The 21,993-nt window shown below is 45.0% G+C and overlaps 1 protein-coding gene across 2 annotated transcripts in view; it reads right to left on the bottom strand.

The window, feature by feature from the left end:
- Nucleotides 1-21,993, bottom strand: part of LOC137790520 (spectrin beta chain, non-erythrocytic 4) — a 60,652-nt gene that overhangs the window by 31,130 nt on the left and 7,529 nt on the right. For both annotated transcript variants that reach the window (XM_068584837.1, XM_068584839.1), the window contains exons 2-23: nucleotides 19,126-19,283; nucleotides 18,865-19,016; nucleotides 18,355-18,528; nucleotides 14,139-14,230; nucleotides 13,909-13,989; nucleotides 13,162-13,277; nucleotides 12,887-12,999; nucleotides 12,309-12,496; nucleotides 11,512-11,629; nucleotides 11,214-11,372; nucleotides 10,317-10,619; nucleotides 9,085-9,235; nucleotides 7,920-8,056; nucleotides 6,864-7,013; nucleotides 6,042-6,410; nucleotides 5,726-5,940; nucleotides 5,492-5,629; nucleotides 3,037-3,277; nucleotides 2,618-2,776; nucleotides 1,841-1,971; nucleotides 1,521-1,746; nucleotides 536-738 (exon numbers count right to left, since the gene is read on the bottom strand). In XM_068584837.1, coding sequence (XP_068440938.1) covers nucleotides 536-738; nucleotides 1,521-1,746; nucleotides 1,841-1,971; nucleotides 2,618-2,776; nucleotides 3,037-3,277; nucleotides 5,492-5,629; nucleotides 5,726-5,940; nucleotides 6,042-6,410; nucleotides 6,864-7,013; nucleotides 7,920-8,056; nucleotides 9,085-9,235; nucleotides 10,317-10,619; nucleotides 11,214-11,372; nucleotides 11,512-11,629; nucleotides 12,309-12,496; nucleotides 12,887-12,999; nucleotides 13,162-13,277; nucleotides 13,909-13,989; nucleotides 14,139-14,230; nucleotides 18,355-18,528; nucleotides 18,865-19,016; nucleotides 19,126-19,270 — 3,761 coding nt within the window. In that variant the 5' untranslated portion in view covers nucleotides 19,271-19,283. The remainder of the gene's footprint in view (nucleotides 1-535; nucleotides 739-1,520; nucleotides 1,747-1,840; nucleotides 1,972-2,617; nucleotides 2,777-3,036; nucleotides 3,278-5,491; nucleotides 5,630-5,725; nucleotides 5,941-6,041; nucleotides 6,411-6,863; nucleotides 7,014-7,919; nucleotides 8,057-9,084; nucleotides 9,236-10,316; nucleotides 10,620-11,213; nucleotides 11,373-11,511; nucleotides 11,630-12,308; nucleotides 12,497-12,886; nucleotides 13,000-13,161; nucleotides 13,278-13,908; nucleotides 13,990-14,138; nucleotides 14,231-18,354; nucleotides 18,529-18,864; nucleotides 19,017-19,125; nucleotides 19,284-21,993) is intronic.

The following is a 21,993-nucleotide window of genomic DNA, read 5'->3' as shown; positions in this document are numbered from 1 at the left end:
TCTTGTCGTTGCATTGTGTGCGGACAGCTGCTCGCTTCTTTGTGCTTCAGAATCAGCTTAAGTGTGTGAAGCAGTTCCTGTTCGCTTTGAACAGAACGAGCTTGAAGAAACCTGAAATTTTTGGCATCACTTCCTCTTAAATGGAGATTTATTAAAGGAGAAAATACATATTGAGGTTCACAAGCTGGCGACTACTTTAAGATCTGTATTTTCTTTTTCTTTTACTATATGTTCACTAAGATCATACATCACTGTTTTTAAAAAAACATAATTTCTCTGTAAATGTCTTTATTGAGCTCACAATTTCATCTCAATGTCCTCTATGAATTATAACACGTCACATAATTGTAACTGTGAGAATTCAACGCTTTTGATATGCACCTTCTTTTAGCTTTTAGTGCTTCATAATTAAATAATAATGTGACTCCACATTCAACAGATTTTGCCTTCCACTCCAGATCTTTGGCCTTAAATCAGTCTCGTCCACGTCCTTCATGAACTGCTCCGTAAACCTGTCGGCGTCGGCGTGCGGTACCTGTTAGCGAGGGTGTCGATGCGTTCCTTGATGCGGTCGGAGTAGATGTTGCTCTGGCTGATCAGACTCTCTCCAGCCTCGATCACAGCTTTGATCCTGTGCAGGTTCAGCTCCATGGTGGTGGTGAAGTCCTTGTGTTTCTTGATGGCGGCCTCCACCGTTTCCACCGTGGCGGGCAGCTCCACGTGAGCCAGAGCCGACTCCTGGAAGGTGGAGACGGTAACAGTGAAGCGGTTTCACGAGGGAAAACCTCAGTGGAATACAAAAAACACCTGAAGAGCTTCTGGGAATTTAAAATGATATGAGCAGCAACCAGTTTCCCTCTTTACATTGTTGATGAGTTGATCACAGGGGTTAAGGTTAGTGCTGGATGTTTATACATAGAAGTACTCGGTGTCTCCACATGAATTGTACACTTTTATGTTTTTTTTTTAATTTGGATAAAATTGTGTGGGTACATGTTTCACAATTGTGGCCTCTGGATGCAGACAAACTGAACTGAAAGTGAGGAAGAAACAGCGGAGAGGCAGCGAGAGATCTACAGCCTGGAGCGCCTTTATACTTAATAAAGAAGAAATGCCTCTCTCCCGGAATCAAACCCCCGGGCTAATGAGGAGAGCTGGGTCCTGGAAGAGATCCAAAAGGGACGTTACACACACACACTTACACACACACACTCAGAGTCCAGGGCAGATCTGCCTGTGACATTTAAGATTTGCTTGCCGATACCCAATCCAGCATCTTAGTTTTGTTTAAGGGGCATTTACCAGACTGGCATCGTTAAGGGAACAGCTGATGTTAAAACAGAAACATAAGAGCACATCGTAATCTAGAAGCTTTGCTAATCTGTTAATAACGTACAAAGTCAGTCTTCATGCAGAACGATGGACGATTTCAGAACAATCCATCCAAAGGTTTTTGAGATATTTATGTTCTGAACCAGAGGTTTTTGACTTCTCGTAATCTCGCCGTTGGCTGGTCTCACCTGGTTGTTGAGGAAGGATTCGGCCTGTTTGACATCTCGCAGGAAGAGGTGGAAGATGTGAGCCTGGACCAGAACCTCCCTCCGGCTCTCCCACATCTCCAGGAGTTTGTTCCAGCCGACGTCGAGCTTCTGGAGCCACTGCTGCAGGGCGGCCTGAGGGAGGGGAGCCTCCTCGGACTCCAGCAGCTCGTTCATGGCCTGCAGGCGCTCGTAATCCTCCTCGTACCTGCACGGAAAAACGACAGAGACCATGGCTCATGATGTCATCTTAAAGAATGAAGTTATGTTAAATGAGCCTCTGATTGTCCTCAGCGACCCACCGTCCGATCTCCTCCTTCAGGGCCGCGTGTTTGTTGATGAGCTTCTCCGCCTCCTCCAGGTCGTTGGGAAGCTGGTCTGAGGCGGCGGCCGTCTGCGTCTGGACCAACCAGGTGAGGAAAGAGTCCAGGTCCTGACAGTCGGGGAGACGAACATGAGCTACGATGAATCAATTCTTTTCTTGGTCTACAGTAAAGCTCATCCCATCCCATCAATTATCCATCGGTCCATCCCAAAATCAATCAATGAGGTGGAAATTTGCCGTAGACCTGTTTGTGGGGTTGTGTTTGTGAATACATGCATGTACTTGATTGAAGCTATTGCGAATTCCCGCTTGTTGAACCCCTTAAAACCAATTTCTCCAGCACAATTTTCTCCATGTTTGTCGTTGTGGATCTTAAAATCCAGACTCTAATGCATTTCTATTTGCTGGTTGATAGAATTGTCTCCTGCACCTCTTTCTGGGACGTTTCTCAACGTTTATATAGGCAGAGAAGGTTTATTTTGCTCAATAGCACAAAATGTTCAGAGCGTAATGAGTCTGTGTGGGTTACTGATCAATACTAGTGATGAAATTATTTCCTGGAACAAGTGCTGGGATGGTTTTTGTTTGCCTTGTAACAACAACTAACTCAAGGCAACAACGTGATTTCACATTGTTGAGCCCATTTTTTTTTTTAAAATGCTCCTCAATTGCTCAGTTGCATGGCAGTGTCAGTGGGAGGGAGTAAGATGTCTCTATTCAGGACGCTCAGAGTGATGGATTCCTCTCCGTGTACCTGTATGAAGCTCTGCAGCCTGCTGGCAACCATCAGCGAGTCCTCGCAGCCCTGCAGGGTGCGTTTCAGCTCCTCCCACTCCACGCTGATGCCGTCGAACGGCACGAGCACCTCCATGGCCCGACCCGGATGTGCGGTGGCCATGTGCTCGGCCTCCTCCTACAACACCAGACAGAGACTTTACTTATATATTTCCTGCAGCACCAACAGTGGTTTGTTTGTAATAAATACAGGTTGCAAGGTTAACATTAACAGTGATAGCCGTCATGGCTAACAAGACTCAAAAAAGAGCAGCGTTTACGATGTAAATGATCAAAACAGATTTTAATGTATCTTGAAAAACCAAAGTGAACACCTTGAACGAATGTCTTCCTTCACCCGTTCGTATCCTCGATGTATTTCTTCCCATAACTCCCTACCTGGAGATGCATCAGTTTGGGCTCCAGGACGGACAGCGCTCCCTCCATGGTGGAGAGGCGTCTCTGCAGAGCCAGGACTCCTCCCAGGTCGCTGCCCACGTACTGAGTGGCGTCAATGGCTTTTCTCTTGTCCTGGATCTGGGACTTGATCTCGGCGCACTCCAGCAGGTAGTTCTGCAGGCGTAGCATGGACTCCAGCTGATTTTTCTTCTGCTCCACCAGCTCCACAATGCTGTTCCACCTGGCGGACAAGGACAGAGTAAGAATGTGGAGCTGAGGGAGAAATGTGCGATATCGACAGAATTTCATTCCCAAAGAGACTCGTTTTAAAGGTTTTCAGAGCCAGTTTGGATCGCTTAAATCTTTCAAACCCCAAAACCCGCCGACAGGATTGAAAAGCATGTTTTCTTAAAAACAAACGGCAAAACTACACCGTTCATCACAGCCAGAAGCTGTAAAAAAAAAAGCTTTCTTGTCACATAATAATGTCATATTTCATCAAAAGCACTAAATTCAACATGTTTCATTTAAATGTGGAACTTGCAAGCCCTGATTTATTTGGCAGAGAGGACAGGAGAGGCTGTAAATATGTAAAACGTTCAATATAATATAGCTGGTGGAGCCTCAAACACTTGTAAAAAAAGATGTTGGGATATATAGGCTCTATTGTTTTTCTGATGTTTGTAAAATGACACCGCGTGTTATATTCTACAGAAGATACTTCGAGACATGATTTTCAAAAGATGGAAAATGTACTTGTACAGCGCTTAGTGCTTGAACACTACACAACACAGTTCCATTTCCTAGTGAACACCTTTAGTTGTGGTTTTTAGATTTAAATTCAGCATCTTTCTCCGTCGGTTATGTGTCTTGTTGTCTTGTTTCATGCCACATTTTCTGCTGTTTGTTCTTGTCATGTGTTTTTTGTCTGTTGTGCACTGTGAACTTTGTCTATTGTTGTCTTTTGAGTCTGTTGTTGTTTATGGACAGGACTCATATACTACAGTGGAAACAACCTAAACCTGCTTTGTGCTCAGGGGGTTAAGACAGAGTTTATTTTCTTCCACTAAGCTAACCATGCTACCATGCTAATACCACGCTAATATTCAAGCTCTCTATTTGATTTAATGGTTATAAATCCTCTTTTATTGTTGGATCTGACGCCTGTATGAAAGCTCTTGTTTTTGGTTTCTGTTCTGTCAAAGCTAAATATCTTTAACATAAAACATCCCGACCGTGATAAGAGCCATGCTGAATAACCGGCAAGAGACACGCTGACCAGATATGACCTGATATGATTCCCGAGGGTTGATTTGGTTTGCTCTCTGCCGGTCTGCTCACCATATCGTCATACAATATGTTCCCCTGATTCTGCTCCAGACCAGCAGGTCTCAGTACACAACCTATTCGGCCAAGACGCGCACACACACACACACACACACACACACACACGCAGCGACCCTCGTGACTGTAATGAGGTAATGGCAGAGTCGCCGAGGGCGCAGGAAGACAGCTCGGTGACACTGACCTCAGAGCTGCTGAAGTCTTCTATACAAGAAACGTGTGTGTGTGTGTGTGTGTGTGTGTGTGTGGTTGTGTGCGTGGGATGGGGGTCGCTGCTTGTATGTGTGTATACAGGTAGCTTACACAAATACACACAGATTTGTTTCATGTATTTGTGTATGAATTTAAGGATAAACATGAATGCATGCTTACACAAATCCTGATGATTTAAAGACAAAAAACTAATAATAAAAAATGTTACATTGTAATAATAATGAAGGAAGACGCACACGTTTAGTAAAATGTTCATATTTGTGGATCCAACATTTGGATTGTTGTTGTTGTTGTTGTTCGCTTCATAACTCCCGTTTGAATGTTTAATATTTTCAACCAAAAAAATAGCAGCAGCCGATGCTATATCGGAAATTTGAAAGGTAGGAAATGTAAATTGGGAAACAGAGATATTTGTGTTTCATTGTGCACTCACACACAATGACCCCAAAAATGTTGTGTAACAGTGTTCATGTGTAAGCACAGCAAAGACACTGAATCTGAATGACCAGTAGCAGAAAGTCAACAATGAGATCTGTGTTTGTTTGTTTTCCTTCCTTTGCTCTCGGCCGGCCTCGTCTTGACTGAGGCAGCCGGCACAGATGGTTCACCCCGAGACAAACGCCATGAGCCAAGGTCACAAGACTGGCAGACACCCGGCCGCCGTGGACTCTGCTGGCAGACGAATGTGGCTGCTGAAAAAGCCACTTCGGCCTGGCCGGATGTTAGCGTAAATAACAGCACGAGGGAGCATCTCAGGCACTGAACTCATCTCTACGACGATGTTCGGCCTTTACGTTCATTATTTTGGAGCTAGCGGTGCTAGCTGCATGCATGGAAAAAGTGCCAATGCGTAATGGTTAATGTCAGGAGAAATACAAGTCAGTTTGGTTCCCCGTACCTGGAGTTGAGGTGATCCTGACAACCTCTGACTTCTGTAGAGGACGGATGACCTCCATCCAGGAGCTGCTGAACTATCTGGTTCACGTCCAGGATCCTTCCCATCAAGCTGTTCATCTCCTGGTCCAAGCTCTCAAACCTAGAACAAAGAGCATTGTGGGATACGACAGGACAAAGCCTTTATTTTTCACTTGGATTGAAACAACTCCAACAACTTCCACCTCTCCTGCCTCACCGGTGTGCCACCATCTCCACGTCCTCCAGTCTCTCGGGGATCTCCATTTTGTCCAGCCATTGCTCCTTCTCGTCAATCCAAAGCTCGCAGGCGTTGACCTCGCTGAACATGCGGTAGACGGCGAGGGCGTCGTGGAGCCACTGCTGTCTGAGCACCGCCACCTCAGCCACCTCGGTGTAGAGCTGCTCCACCTCTCCCATGCGCATCTGCACCTCCTGCAGAGAGAGGAGAGGACAGGAGAGAAGACGGAGAAGGGTCAAAAAATAGATATAGAGGCAGATATGTACATGTATGTAAATAGATATATGCTGCTCACCTCCTGTTCACGGTACTGCAGAGGCAGCACCACCATGTGCTTGCGCAGCGCCACGACATGCATGCGATGTTTGTCAACGGCCTCGCTGACCCCCCTGTGCTTCTTCAGGAGGGACTGGGTGGAGTACTCGTCGTGTCCAAAGTCCTCGCTGGAGACCAGGCGGTAGGCGTCCTGCAGCCAAGCCACCAGGTCGTCCGTCTCCGTGGAGAACTGGAAAAAGCTGAGCGCCTCCTGCAGGTGGCCCAGACGCTGCGCGGCCTGGTCCTCCAGCCTCTTCCACTCGCCCTTCACCTCCATGATGCGCTCCTGGATGCCCGCCGTGCCGAAGCTCTTCTCGCTCAGGATCTGCTTCCCTCGCTTCATGGTGTTCTGGAGGAGCAGGATAGGATGGAGGAACAACACGGTGAGTGAAGTGGCTTACGAAGGAGTGAAGTCAACGTATCAGTGAATGGAGTTCAGCCTTTTAGCATTGCAATCTGCTGCAGTGGATGGGGGGTAAAGTGGTGGTGAAATTCTAAATATAACTCTAAATATAATTTTTGCTGCTGCACAAATGCTCCGTATAGCTCCAGTGCTGCTACTCCTGTTTCTCCTAATTGGGGGCGTGTCGACCACCTTTTACATAAATAAATACGTCTCCCAACCCCACTTCAAAACGTCCAACTATCCCTTTTTTTATGTGGGTGACCTCAAAAGCCATTTATAAATGAATAAACGCACTGAAGTACATGAAGCTCTGAACTGAAACTCCAGGTCCTGCAGGTATTCTAGGTGCTCATTCTCATGCACACACAGACAAAAGCACAGAAAACGCATCCACACCTGCAGCAGCGACCGGTGAGCCAGCAGTTCTCCAGCCAGGGTCTTGTGCTTCTGTAGTAACTTCAGCACACTGCTCAGGTCCTTCCCATAACCCTGAGCTCCCAGGATGGCACTCTTCTCCCTGATCCAGGCCTCCGACTCCTCCAGCTCCTAACAGGGCGACAAAGATTGACATTTTAACGTTTCAACGGGGAAAAAATCCTCAAGAAAAAGTATATGAAAAGAAGAAACATCGTTGAAAGAACTGAGAAGGAAAAACACTGAAGGAAGAGTCCTCCATGTAACGCTGAAGTCCATCCCACTTAGTTTCCAAGAGCCTCCCAAAAAGGCAGAAGGGGATCTCGCCAAATGAATCAGAAATGTGATGCGATTAGTGGTTCAACATTGTGAACCAGTGACTGTCTGTACAACGAAATGTGCTCTTCTCGTTATACGCTCATTACTTTCATAGTTGGGTTTAAAAGCTTACTCACTAACACTAATAACTCGTTCATCAACTGTGTGAGTGACGAGCAGCTTGTCCAGCACATAGACAGACACACTACTGCCCGATGAGACGAGACGGATGAAAAAAATGGTGTTGGAACTTAAATCTGAGTGTTCAAATGATGAGAGGGCGGGTCCAGAAAAGGACAGTTTACTTGGACTGAACATATTTTGTGTGTGTGCATAACTAACAGGGTTACAGTTCACACCTTCTCTCCCACCTACAAGAGACACAGATGTGTTATTCAGAAACAAACACAAAGTCCTCACCGCACTGCAAACTATTCTGTTCGCATGCAAAAGAAGCACCGCTTTATCATATCTTCAGTAGAGATTTCCGTTTGATTTCTCTAATTAGCCAGCTGTCGGTATGAAAATGGTATAATAAATTACATTCGGCAGGATTTCCCTTCCAAAACAAAGTAGTTTGCTTTAAAGCCGGTGCAGGTTTGAGAAGATGTGCGATGTACGATGCTGTTTGAATGCAGGATGACAGTGCACAGCTAAAGCCTCATGGAAGACATAATAAACAGACATCATCGTAAACTCCCTTCAGGTGGGACACCATACCTGAAAGAAGGCCCACAGTTGTCTCGACTCCTCAAGCTCGTCCCGCCGTTTCGCTGCCAGTTGTTTCAGCTCCTCCAGGCAGGTAGAGACGTGGTTGACACGGTTACAGATCACCTGTGGGTCGCACGGTTGGTAACCTGGGAAAGGGTAAGATTAGGTTAATGAGCGTGATAATCCCAAACTGGATGCAGCGCTTTGTTGTGCTGAGCTGGACCTCCTACAAAGTGAGCTGAGCAGATCCCCTTCCTGATATCAAGTGGTCTCAAGGTCAAATACATCTTCACTGGACGAAATTAAATCAATACCGGTCTATTTCAGTCGGCTGAGGAACAGTTCAGTGCACTTCATTACCACTCAAACAAATCTTATATTTTGTACCAAAGGCTCAATGTATACAATATTGGAGAGTTGTTGTTGTTGTTGTTGTTGTTGTTGTGGATCCACCAATCAGCCTTTTGGAGTCGAAACGATAACGAGCATCGATCTAATACCAGATTAATTAATAGGCTGTTTGCCTCAGTGTGTGAAAGTTACTGGGATCCTTGTTTAAGGCAACACCAGGTCTTTCTTAAACATTGCTTTCCTAACTTAGCAAATCTAATATATATAAATATAAATGCCTGAATTGTTAGATTCTAAAATAACGTCATCCAACACCAGATCGGCATCTTGTCGCCCGTATCCAATACACCTGACTCAGCATCCGTATGTCTGTGTCAGTAAAAGTAATCATCTCTAGTTATTGTGCACATGCTTTTGTAATAAAATATGCATTAAATCTAATAACTGCTTTTAACCTTCTGACTAACTGGCCTTTTAAACACAGAACTTTTTCAAGGTGATTAGTATTCTGAATCAGTCAAATCAGGTCTGCATGACGTCAACACTGAAAATGCGTCAACATCAATATTAAAAAAACATATTTTTGTCCTTAAAGCCGGTAAAAACACTCAAAAAGTCATAATGTTGTACAAAGTGTTAAGTATTATAAAATGACAAAGCCTACAGTTTGTCAAAATGAAACGAACTTAATTTAAAATGAATATTTATCAGTTATTAGAAAGATAATCAAAAACTTGATGGATAATTAAAATAATTCATTGTTGGTGGCAGCTAAAGACAGATGTGTGTGTGTGTGTGTGTGTGTGTGTGTGTGTGTGTGTACCCTCTATAGTGGTGAATTTGAGCGCAGCGGTGTTGAGGGTCTCGACCCTCTCGGCCTGCACTGCAATGTCGGCTTCCTGCAGGCCGTGTTTCTGCAGCAGGTCGTCCACCTCCAGGAGATGCTTCCCAAAGTCCTTGGACAGAAGCTGCACCTGAGCCGACAGCGAGCAGGTGTGACGTTATGTGACACATCAGGATGTCTCTCTTTTCTACTTTTTCACCTCTCTGTAATAATATTAATAATAGTTGTATTTATAAATTACATCTTGTAATCCATCAGTTCAAATGAGGAAACCTGGAAATCATAGAGAGAAAAACAGATCTCTCTCTCTCTCTCTCTCTCTCTCCCCCTCTCTCTCTCTCTCCCCCTCTCTCTCCCCCTCTCTCTCTCTCTCCCCCTCTCTCTCCCCCTCTCTCTCTCTCTCTCTCCCTCTCTCTCTCTCCCCCTCTCTCTCGCCCTCTCTCTCTCTCTCTCTCTCTCTCTCTCTCTCTCTCTCTCTCTCCATCTTTCTCTCTCTCTCTCTCTCTCTCTCTCTCTCTCTCTCTCTCCCTCCATCTTTTTCTCTCTCTCTCTCTCTCTCCATCTTTCTCTCTCTCTCTCCCTCCCTCTCTCTCTCTCCCCCTCTCTCCCTCCCTCTTTCTACCTCCCTCTCTCTCCCTCCCTCCCCTTCTCTCTCCTTCTCTCTCCCCCTCTCTACCTCCTTCCCTCCCTCTCCCTCCCTTTCTCTCTCTCTCTCTCTCTGCCCCCCCTCCGCTCTCTCTCTCTCTCTCTCTCTCTCCCTCTCTGTCCCCTCTCTCTCTCTCTCTCTCTCTGTCCCTCTGTCTGTCTCTCTCTCTCTCTCTCTCTCTCTCTCTCTCTCTCCATCTTTCTCTCTCTCTCTCTCTCTCTCTCTCTCTCTCTCTCTCTCTCTCTCTCTCTCTCTCTCCATCTTTCTCTCTCTCTCTCCCTCTCGCTCTCTCTCCCTCTCTCTCCCTCTCGCTCTCTCTCCCTCTCCCCCTCTCTCTCTCTCTCCCTCTCTACCTCCTTCCCTCCCTCTCCCTCCCTTTCTCTCTCTCTGCCCCCTCTCCCCCCTCCGCTCTCTCTCTCTCTCCCACCCTCTCTCTCTCTCTCTCTCTCTCACTCTCTCTCGCTCTCTCCCCCACTCTCCCTTCCCCTCCCCCCTCTCTCTCTCTCGCTCTCTCTCTTTCTCCCCCCCCCCCCCCCCCTTCACCCCCCCTCTCTCCCTGCGGTACCTGTATGTCCTCCATCCAGTCGATCATGTAGACCATGTCCTGGAACGTCTTCTGCAGGGCCAGGTTCTTCTCCAGCCGGGTCCTCCTCCCGGCCACCAGCTCCTTCAGCAGACTCCACTGGCCCAGGATGTTCTCCTTCCGCGCCAGGATACGCCGGATGTCGTAGTACGCTTCCGCCTCCATCTCCGCCGCCAGTTCCACCACCACGCCGATTCGCTCTTCGTACGAGGCGATGTCCGCCTCGATGGCCTCGTGTTTCTTCATCGCCGCCTCGACCGCCGGCAGGTCGTAGCCGAAATTGTCCTGTAGGCGAAGAGAAGAACAATTAAAAGGAGAAAAAAAAGAAGTGAGATGCACAGAGAAGTTAAGGAGACGAAGGGGGAGAAGAGAAAGTGAAGGAAGACTAATCTAATTAAGATTAAGGACTGAATGACGACCAAAGCAGAACCTTAATTTGCACACAGTAGTAAAGGAATTCATCTGAATGCAACGATATTCTATGTTGCAGGCCTACTACGGGATTTTGACTGATATAACACATGAACTAGTTATATCTTGCATATTTTAATTCCAATTTCATTAAAACACCCAGATCCCATGACAATGGAAAAGAAAAAAACACTTCCAATGTCCAACTTCTGGACCAAAGATGTCTCTAAGGTGCTCTGAGTACTGAGTAATAATAAAGAAAAACACATATTGATCTGTTATTTATCATTGTCACCAATCATCTGGGCTAAATAGTGGGCATAATGCATTAAATATCATTTAGAAAAGGAAAAAGAACTGCCTTGCAAAACCGAAATTTAGCAGATCCTCGTTTTCCCTCCATGCAGTGAACCCCTTTTGATTGTGATTCTGCCTCCACTGGAAGAGGCAGCTGCATGAGGTCCCTACCTGCGATACCAGCCTCTGGTTCTCATTGAGCCAGGCTTGTCTCATGGTGGTCTTGTGGTCAAAGCACTGAGCCAGCAGCTCCAGTTTCTCCTGACGAATCAGCTCCTTGCGTAGAGCAACGCCGCGCTCATGCTCCGCCTTCTCAAGCTTCTCCCAGGCCTGGACGGAAAATGACAAAAGTACCCAAATAAAAACTGTTTAATGGAAAAATGAAAGGAATAGAAACTATGACGGGTTAAACGGGCCAAATGTTTGCGAAAACTTTTGGAAATCAAGACAGCTGGTGGATGTAAATGACCTTGTTGATGTCAGAGATGAGCTTCCCTTCATGAGGCACGTAGGGTTTCTGGTTGTTGGCTCTGAGCTTGCTTTGGATGGTGAACAGAAGGACCTCAAGATTCCCTTTCTCCTGGAACCTGAGCGAGAATATATATAATCTTATATAAAAGACATTGAGGACAAAGGAGAGGTATCAAGTGTGTACATTGGCTGTGGGAAAAACAAATTCATAGTATGTCATCTGACTGGAAGTTGGTACACTTTCTATGTGTCGACTTATAGATTAATTTAATGCGCTCAAGTCGCCAGTTGTGTTTACAAGCAGTGCGTTAATGACGACATACTCTTCAGTAAAGGCTACGCATGAATTCATACGCATGCGTGAGTATGTGCAAATATCAAGACGCCTTTTCTGTCATGGGTTGAGTTTTTGTTCCTGTTTTATTTTGTAGTCTTGTGTCCCCTGCGTCTCTGCACTTCCTGTTCTGGTGATTGTCTGGGATTGTCTGTCTATTTGGTTCCTGATTGTGGATTTCCTGCACCTGTGCTGCCCTCATTGTGTCCACCTGTTACTCGTTACCTCCCTCTTGTATTTAAAGCCCATTTGTCTGCTGTCTGCTTGTCGGTTCGTGCTGTGTATCTCCGTGGTGTTAGTCTTCCTTATCGTCACCTCTGGATCCTGTTTTTTAGTGCCTTTTTGTGCTCTTGCCGGTCCTTGTTTTTGTTTTATTAAAGATTCCTGTCACGGTTCTTCGGCGTTTGGGTCCTGTTTTGCGACACATCCCGTGACATTTTCACAAACCCACATAAACGTACTTGATGGGCTTCTCGATGGTGCAGTAGGTTGTGAAGGCCTGCAGCTGCTGCTGAACTCCAGTCAGCGAGTTGGCGAACTTCTGGTTGCTGATGACCGCTATGGTCTTTTCTATCCAGTCCAGCAGGTCCGACGCCAGAGCCTCGTAGCGGTTGACGATCTTCTCCGCCTCAACACAGTTTTCTAGGACCTGAGTCAGACAGGAGGAGGCAAGGCAGGAGCAAAATAAATAGAGAAAGATACGTTTTTTGAATAAAGTTTGTGTATTTCTGTTAAACAAACAACATGTAATGTTCAGCCTCGAGGGAGTTCTCCTCCCTCAATCAAAGCATTAACAAAAGGAGGGATGCGGTAACATCATGAAGAAGCGTGGGATCATGGGAGGACAATTGTTGAAACATTTGAGATTATGTAACGACATAATCTCAAATAGATTTGGTCGTTTAAGACATTTCAACAAGGGAAAGTTACATATTTTACTTTTAGATCGCCGCACATTTTGATGATTTAATTAACATACTGCCAGCCCTTCACCTCTCATTGAATGTGTGTGTGTGTCAACATGTGTGTGACTCGTTACCTTGCCAACCCTCTTGCCCTCCACAATAAGAGCCTTCATCTTGGAGAAGTAGTGGTAGTAGGAGACCACATACGTGATGATGGACTTCTCGTCTGGGTTCTCTGTGTTCACATCTGAGAGGGAGGGAGGCGGCGGAGAGCAGAGGAGTTAGTGTCTGTTTGACTTTACACAGAAGCACTAACTATTTATCTCAGTCCATACATGGCACTGTTTTGGTTGTAATACGGATACAGCTGTATGTCTGACTGATTAGAGAAGCAGTTGAACGTTCTCACCCTCGGGGTCCAGGAGCTTGGTGAGGCCCAGGTGCTGCTCAGCGATGTTGAAGGCTTGCTGGAGGTTGTGGGTTGCATTGGACCGCGTCAGCTTGTGGAACTCTATCAGGTCGGACCTGCAGGGCGCAAGATGACGAATCAGAGTTTGTCATGTTTATGTGACACTAAGGTTGCAAAGGGGCGGAAAGTTTCCGGTAAAGGCCGAGAGCGGTACTGCAGACGGATAGAGATTTAAATTACAGCTGCAACATATTGAACAAAATAACTGAAATAGTTCATTTTTTGAAGCCGTGAACTTAGTTCAACATTTTGAATTATGGACTATGAACTTCAGAAAGTGAACTTTCCCAACTCTGTTTGTCATTAGCATATTGATTACTTGGTAAACTGAAGCCATGTTTATTTAATACCAAGTTTATTTGTATACAGTAGACTTTTTACAGCAGTGAGAGTCGGACGTATGTACGTCCACACAAAAGTACACCATCACCTCGACTATTCATGGCTTTTGGATTGTCAAAAAAGTCATTTTTAAAAGTTGTTTTTAAATGTTTGCACGCATGTCTGCTTATGACAAGATAAATACAGTTAAATTACTCCAAAATGTCCTGTTTATTCCCGTTAATTCCCGTGGAAAGTTTCCAACTTTGAATATTCCCGGCATTTTGCACCCCTATGTGACACTAATGCTAAAATTGTCCAAACCCGCTACACATATCTCCACTCTATCTTTGGAAATCACCTGACCTGTGTCTGTGTATGAGGGCGTTGAAGGCGAGGCCGTCTCTCCAGCAGGTGGTGAAGTTCTGGATGTTGACCTCAGGGTACCTGGAGCACGGAGAAATTCCTGAAATTCCTTTCTCACGCCAACGCCAACGCCAACACCAACACACCGATTCGGTACATTTACACAAACGGCCATGACATCCACGGTTGCGGCTTCCAGTCCGCTGTATTGTCTTTATTCTACTGCTCACCCTGCGGTCTTCATCTGGCACCAGAGCAGCAGGGCGTCCTTGGCGGAGCGAGTTTCTCTGTTGTCCTCCGTCTCTATTTTGATCACCTGGATCTGAAAAAGAACACAAAAAGTTCAGTGTTTGTTGCTGAGACCTCGAGGCTCAGACCCTGCTTCATTTACCTGTTTGTGACTGAAGAGTGTGTCTGCGAGTGTGGAGGAAGAGCTTTGTTTTGTTTTTATTGTGTATGGATATAACTACGCAGCTTCAAAAAAGATCATCAGCAGTGATGAGATCTGTGATTAAATTGCAGAAAAGCTACCACTGTTAGCCACGAGAGCAACACCAGCCCGATTTGAATCACCTGTCAGTGAAACAGTATTTCTAAAAACCTGGAAGCAATGCCTACAGAGAGAGAGGATCATCAGGAGAAACAGACAAGAGCAGTAAGCGTTGAGGCTCTCAGGGCAAGGACGTGTGGAGCCTTTGTAACGCCTGATGATAGGTGGCAGTGACGGCCATTCAGCCGATAACATCACAGTGACATGATCGAAGGTAATTGGGAGACATGACACCCTAGAATCAGCTGCTACCCGTGTCGTTAGGCACAACACTGCACGCACACACGCGGCCTTACGTATAACAGCACACACACACACACACAATGCCTGCGCATGAACGCACACGCAAAAAGATGAACACTACACATGAGCACAAATAGAGACAAAATGAGGTTTTGGGATTACGCTAAAAATCCTTCGTCCGTCTCTTCATCCTCAGAATAAATCACAATGTGAAACCAGCACTAGATTATATTTGAGTGGCAGATATGTCGTAATTAATACAACAACAATGAAAACAGATCACATGATTGCAAATCAATAAATCAGACCAATAAAAATCTGGTATCGGTAACAATGGGGCCGATCTAATTTATTCTATGTTAATATAATATACATTATATACTGGCATTGTAATTCCTATGTGTCGCTGCATTTAAAAGGTTTTCAAAAATGATTTCCTAGTAGGAGAAAACACACAAAAAGTACATCTCGTCAACAACTAGCGCACAACATCAACACATGTACCGTGACACCGAGATAACATCAGTATAAGCACTCAGTTTAAATCTGAATACATCTGGTCAAATATAGCCTCATTAATGTGTCTGGAAGAGAGCTGGCAGTGTGTTAGCTCACACACACACACACACACTGCAACACAAGGACATTTAAAACACACACATTATAATTGAAATAATAACTGTTATAATTTGTGAATGGTTCTGTAAATACATGAGGATTTCCTCTTGCTTTGCCTGTCAATCCTCTCCTTTCTTTCCATCTCTCTCTCTCTCTCTCTCTCTCTCTCTCTCTCTCTCTCTCTCTCGCTCTCTCTCTCTCTCTCTCTCTCTCTCTCTCTCTCTCTTTCCGCCTGCGTGCAGTCACTGCAGTGGTTCCTACCTGCTGACTGGACAAAGCAAACTCTCACTTTGGCCACAGAGGAAAGGAGGAAAAGGTTGAGATGAGAGGAGCCAAAGTGCAAGATAACTGGGAGCCTCTCGGACGACCTTGGCCAGTTTTCCACCTTAAGGACATTATACGTTTAGATTGAATTAGGTTATCCACCTTATTACCATGTTAGCATCACAGTTCTGGACTAAAGAATTAAACAATTGTGTAAATCCCACCCCAGGCCTACTACAAAAACAACTAACAACCAAATGTACTTTGAAACGCAACGTGTTCCATAAGCATATGTAAAAAATGAGCACTGAACTCAGCACTTGGAAATGGAAATGCATGTGATGAACTGTTGGGACAGAAGTAAGGTTCTCTTATTTAATGTGACCAAAACAGTTGTGCTTATACTTTCCTGTTTAATTCATGCCGTTGTTAGACCATTGTCACATTAGTAACATGACCAAATATGTTCAGACCGATCTGGTGACATTTCAATCCACTGTGCAGCTTAGCTTCTGTCAATATTTTATTCAGTCCCTTGATATTGTGTGTATTTTGTTTTCACTTTGATGTCATTATTTCTATACAATCATTCAAAACTGCTTCAGCTCAGACTCCAGCATCACTAGCCCACCGTGAGCAGCTCAGATCCGGCTTCGCTGCCACTTTCCACCTGCAGTCGGAGCGCTCAGCACCCGGCAGCAGCTTCTTTTCCTGCACTGAAGCGGGATCTTGGTCTGTCCGCAGTGAGCTGGTCGCTTCTGAAAGCCGCCGCGCCGGAGGCCGCCGCGCTGGAGGCCGCCGCGCTGGAGGCCGCCGCGCTGGAGGCCGCCGCGCTGGAGTCTGGGCTGAAGGCGTTTCTGTTAAACCTGCATGATTTCATCTGATTTGGTTCGCGATCCGACACTAATAACTATATAGAAATAGCCAATCTTCTTGCTACATGGTCCCTTTTCATAACACTTCCTGTAATTAACTTTTCCTCTGACTGAGAACAAATCACTGATGGGAACATTGACTGAAGGTCACAGTTAGACCCCACCCTTTTCTAGTACACAACATCAATGCTGGTATTCTCTCATCAGCCAACCATCCTTTTCTCCTGTCCTCACTTCTTTCATAATTACTCTTACAATCTTTCACACACACACACACACACTCCTGAACGCCAGTCCTCTGCACCGATCTTCTTTCTCAGCGCATGCAAAATTGAAGAGACCATCGCCTGCTGGCTCACAGCTAATGGCGGCAGAGCTAGCAGTCAGCTAACGCTCATGCAGCTCAAAGCTGTCGCGTTACAAGCTTGTCCGACGACACAAAGGGGCATTACTGAGTTTCCAAACAAGCATGTTTGCAAGCCTGTTACTTTCTGAAGCATTGCTAAACTCCAGCTAATAAATCAGTTTGTGCGGAACATAATTTTTTATTTCTTCACACTATATATATGAACATCATACAACACTCATTTCAACCTTTACACTGAAATGATCGGATCCACTCAAATTACACACACAGAACATCTGTCTTCTTTGTCTCGACAGCTCGAAGAGGATCACTGAACACACAAAGAAGTCTGCTCGCGGTGCTGTTAAATGTGCTTTGTGGTCGGTAACCAGGCCTAACGCGACAATACTGGGTCCCATGAGACAGCTGCCGTGCACCATGAATGTTACAGAAGGGTCCGAATAACGCTAAATAAGCGTTTTGTGCCAAAGCCACGCTTAAGGGCAATGAAGAGGCTTCTGCTGTACTTACATGGCAGGAACTGATTCTGTATCACTGCTACTACAGCCTGGAAACCTGTGTCAAGATGTGCTAATAGGTGTGCGTATAGTGAGACTGATGGAGTGTGTATGTCGGAGAGTGTGTGTCCTTGTCGAAGAGCAGACTGCAAGGCGACTGCTGCCTTCCAGGCCTCTGAGCCCTGAGTGACATTCAAGCTTTATCCACCAAACGCCGCTGTCGCATACTGATGATGCGGCAGTTGTGACCCGCCCCAAAAGACCCGCCACCGACCCGCTGGCAGCTCGTCCTGAACGAAGCCGCTGCTGATGACAGCGTCCTCGTGCTTCAGTCGGTAGCATTGGATCGTGCACCATGGAGAAGCTCACATTTAAGCCTCAGTATCCCACGGGAGGAATCACATGTTTGAAGGTCAGTCGTAACGTCCATGTGATACTGATGATATTAGAATAAATTCAGCAATCTTTAAGATTTTCCTGAAATCAATCCCTGCTGATATTTTCAACAACAGCTATTTAATGCTATTACATTCTATGAGCACCTCTCTGTAGCTTGATAGAGGTGGAGTCCACCGCTCCAACGCTGGGTTCAAATTGCTTTCGCACACACACACACACACACGACTCAGAGGACACAGTGTAGCGTGTAATCCAGTTTTCACTTTTAAATCACAGCTGCATGTAGTCGCTGCGAATAAAAACGGACTGTTTCTTCCTGCCGCTGCTTCAGATGGCCTAGCCTTGGTTGTGGAGCAGTCGCTAAGCGCTCAATATAACAGCGGTTAATGCTGACTGCGATCGTCCAGACAGACCGCAGTCAGTCTCAGCATTTCTTTTTGACCAGGGATCAGTTAGAAAGATCGCAGGGAATATCACAACCAATTGCAATCGCCACACATAACACTTCAGAAATCAAAGGAAACCCAAATTGTGTTTCGCTCATTGCCATAAGAAAGCCACTACATCACCGACTTGTGATAAAATGTCATAACCCGAACAATGCACGGGAGCTTTATGAGTGTTCCTGCTTACCTGGAAGCGCAGGATGATGGTCCACATGAGGCCCAGCGTGAGGCGGTGGTTGCCATCCACAATGTCGTGGGAACCCACATTTTCCAAATGAACCCTCTGTTCTTTGAGGAACTGCAGGGCTTTGTCCACGTTCTCCAGGCAGTGGATCCGCATTCGACCCCGTGTAGGCCTCGGCTGGGTGGGGGGGAAGGTCAGAGGGATTATAAACATGGAACATATCTTGGATTTTACTTTTAATGTACTTTAATAAAAAAAAAAAAAAGAAACACAGGACAAGAGCTAAAGATTTGTGATTTTTTTGGAAACAGCAGAAATAATGAAAGGTTCAGGAACGAGCGATCTAGTGAGTCAATGTATTGATGTTCAGAAACGCTGCAGACAGCACCTTTACCAGTTAACGCTTCACACCCTGTGACGGATCAATTCAGAGAGACTACAAAACAGATACCACGGCCATTACAGTTTGCCATGACTCGCTGCATGTGTGTGTGTGTGTGTGTGTGTTCGCACCAGCAGCTCTCCACTGAGGACCTCCAGCAGTCTGGTGAGCATGTATCCATCCCTCAGGTCGTTGTAGAGGTCCGCTATGCGACAGGACACTCTGGACAGATGGGAGTTGACCCACTTGGTGAAAGTCTTCTTCTGCACTGCATCTCGCTCATCTAAGGGAGACAAAGGAATCAGCGTCACATCAGAGGCAGTTAGGATGAGTCAAATGCAGGTATGTGTGTGTCTGAATGGATGGGATTAAGCACGTGCGTGACCTCTGACCTGCCAGGGCCCTGATGCGCGAGCACTCGAACAGCTTGGAGCTCGTGCACTCCGTCTCCCAGAATCCTGAGCTGCTTGGTCGGTTGTTGTTGTTGAGCTGGCGCTGGGCTTCCGCGTTGTCCAGGTCTGGGGAGGCATTAGCCATCGCGCCCGACGCCCTGCAGCACACACACACACACACACACACACACACACACACACACACAATGTAAATGGGAACGTATTTGCCAGGAATGAACTCCAATGGCTACATATACCTTTAGAGCTGAAAAATATTAGTAAATCAATCAAGTAGTTGATAGATTATTTCATCTTTGGGTTTTTTGTTGGTCAGATAAGACATTTGATTAAAAATTAAAATAGACATTGACCAATTTTTATATTCAATGTTTAATCTCTGAATCAAGAAAATAATCTGCCGATTACTTGATGATGGAAATAATCGGGAGCTGTCGTCCCAATGCTCCTACACATTGAAGTAGTGGTGCTTATTCTCGATAGACAGTTTTGTTTAAAAAGGTTAAAACGCTGTTTCATTTCACACTGAATTGTTTTGGAATTGTCTGACACGCGTGTTTAGACATAAGACACACATGGACATTCATTTCAGCCTCCCTCTCCTCCACAGTTGTTTTGGTCTTCATCAACTAAGATTTCTCTTTAAATTTGTTATTTTTAGGCTTTTTTCATGCCAAATAACCTATTCCTCAGAGAATTATGAACATCTGCGGAAAAACCAAGATTTGAAATGGTGCTGATTGTGTCAATCCTTGTGGTGAAAATAAGTTCAATTAACACAGATCAATAAAGTGTTGGTCAACTAAGAATTTATTTGTCTTCATGCTACGATATTAACACACATGCTGTACAGACACACACACACACACACACCGGTACATGCAAAAGGCATCGAGAGGCAGCTCACACTTCCCAATTAAACTCTGACTGATGACGTTTAACCCTTGATTAACCCCACAGGTTCATTGAAACAAATTTAGATTCAGGCAGAGAAAAATATGAAGCGTTTGCTGCAATGTTCCCGATTTACCTTTCAGGATGCACAAATAACTACAGCAGCAAAAAGAGTCCATGAATAACATTTATTACCCATTCATGAAAGACGCAGCGCTTGTCCTCGGCATCAGAGCTTTTTAATATGTTTTATAAAATAAAATCTCCCTGAAGGAGGGTTGACCTGACGCAGAGTAAACCTGAACTGTCTCATCTCCCTGACAGCTGAGAACTGGAGGGTAAAAATAGCTGAGAAATGAAAGTGTTCAAAACATCAAAATGATAACAAAAAAGAATCCATTCAACGTTCTGATATTCATGAATTTTAGTCTCCTTTTACGTTAATAACAGATTTTCATCCAATGTCCAAAAAACTCACTTTCTCTCTCTCAACTTCAACACTTTCTAACCCACAATGAGATTTTTACATCGACTACTACTAAAGATGTCTACTTCGAGATGATATCTGTGATGCCGGTCGACGCTACACTGACAACATTAGTTTGGACCCGTTCCTCCTCCATGTTTATTTGTGTTACACAATTAAATTTCTCCTGGTAAAGAGCATATGTGCCCACAAGACACAAAATATGCCATTTGGTGCTTTGGGGGAGGGGCACATGTTTGTATGTTCATGTTGTGTGCTTAAAACGCAGGTTTACGTTCATAAAAACAGGATCTGAGGATGTTTATGATTAACGACTAATTGATTCATCGGGGTTTCAAGTGAAAGAGAAGAGGTTTGAGGGTTTTTTTGTCGTCTTCGACTCAACCATTTTACTGTTTTTATTCTCCTCATCTGACCCCTTTTTTTGGCCTCTCTCTCCATTGCCACTACAACAAAAGTCTAAGCTTGCTGTTGTCCCCATACCTCACCCCGCTGGAGAACAACGTAGCCATATCGTGTAAATGTCAGCGTGCCCAGCAAGACAGCGCGAGGAGGGGGAGCTGTGCACATGCACTTAGCCCTTCTCCCTGGAGAGGAAGGCAGCACAACATCCCAGCGCAGTGTTTCTGGTGATGAAGCAGATAAAGGACTGCACAAGAACCCGCAGAAGTGAAACCTACGGGAAAAGGAGTTGATTTATAGGTCAACCGAATTAATCTAATGAAAAGGAGAGCTTGTTTGCAGCTGTGTAAAAGGTGATATTCAGTACGCAATCAAATCAGTTTTACACAAGAAAATTATAATAATGTGATTGGTGATGCAACTCATGATTATATTCTCAAATAACTTTCCGATAAAATTTCTAAAACGTCCATTGAATTGTCCAAAACCTTGTTTTGTCTGATCCACAGTTCAAAACCTTTAAAAAGCCAGAAGCAGTTTATGTTTGGCTTATTTCTTTTAAATACATTTTTTTGCTTATGCAGCCTTTATAACAAACGTATAAGTGCAGGACTCTTACTTTTATTGAGTATTATTTATAGTATTTTGCTGTAAACACACAGGGACAGTCTCTCGGCTACTGAAATGCAATACACAACGTTTGGTGGCTACAACTATTTTGTGCTGCAAGGCAGCTTACTATTTACTTACTATTTCTCATGTCGCAGGCAACTGTATCGTCAAGTACATTATTGACGATACAGTACTGCCTCTCGTACCTTATTGCCTAATTAGTGAATTCGATCAGCTCGTTATGTGAAGTCACCCAGAAGATGCTGAAGTCTGTGTTTTTATTATGAGGATGCTGCCACAGGCATCATTTTATTTTTAGTATTGCTACTGAAGTAATAAAACACAATAGATTGAGGGCTGCACTACTGGTAGTGTCTTTTAAAAACATTAGTTATTTCTGCCTTGCACCAACAATCAGACTTCTTTGAAGATGAGGGACTGACAGAAAAACTTGC

The sequence above is a fragment of the Clinocottus analis genome, unplaced genomic scaffold (assembly GCF_023055335.1).
Source record: "Clinocottus analis isolate CAN_PGR_092001 unplaced genomic scaffold, fCliAna1.0.p SCAF_2, whole genome shotgun sequence".
NCBI classification, from domain to species: Eukaryota; Metazoa; Chordata; class Actinopteri; order Perciformes; family Cottidae; genus Clinocottus; species Clinocottus analis.
Note: the sequence above shows the minus strand (reverse complement) of the source record. Positions and strands in the feature narration are given on the sequence as shown.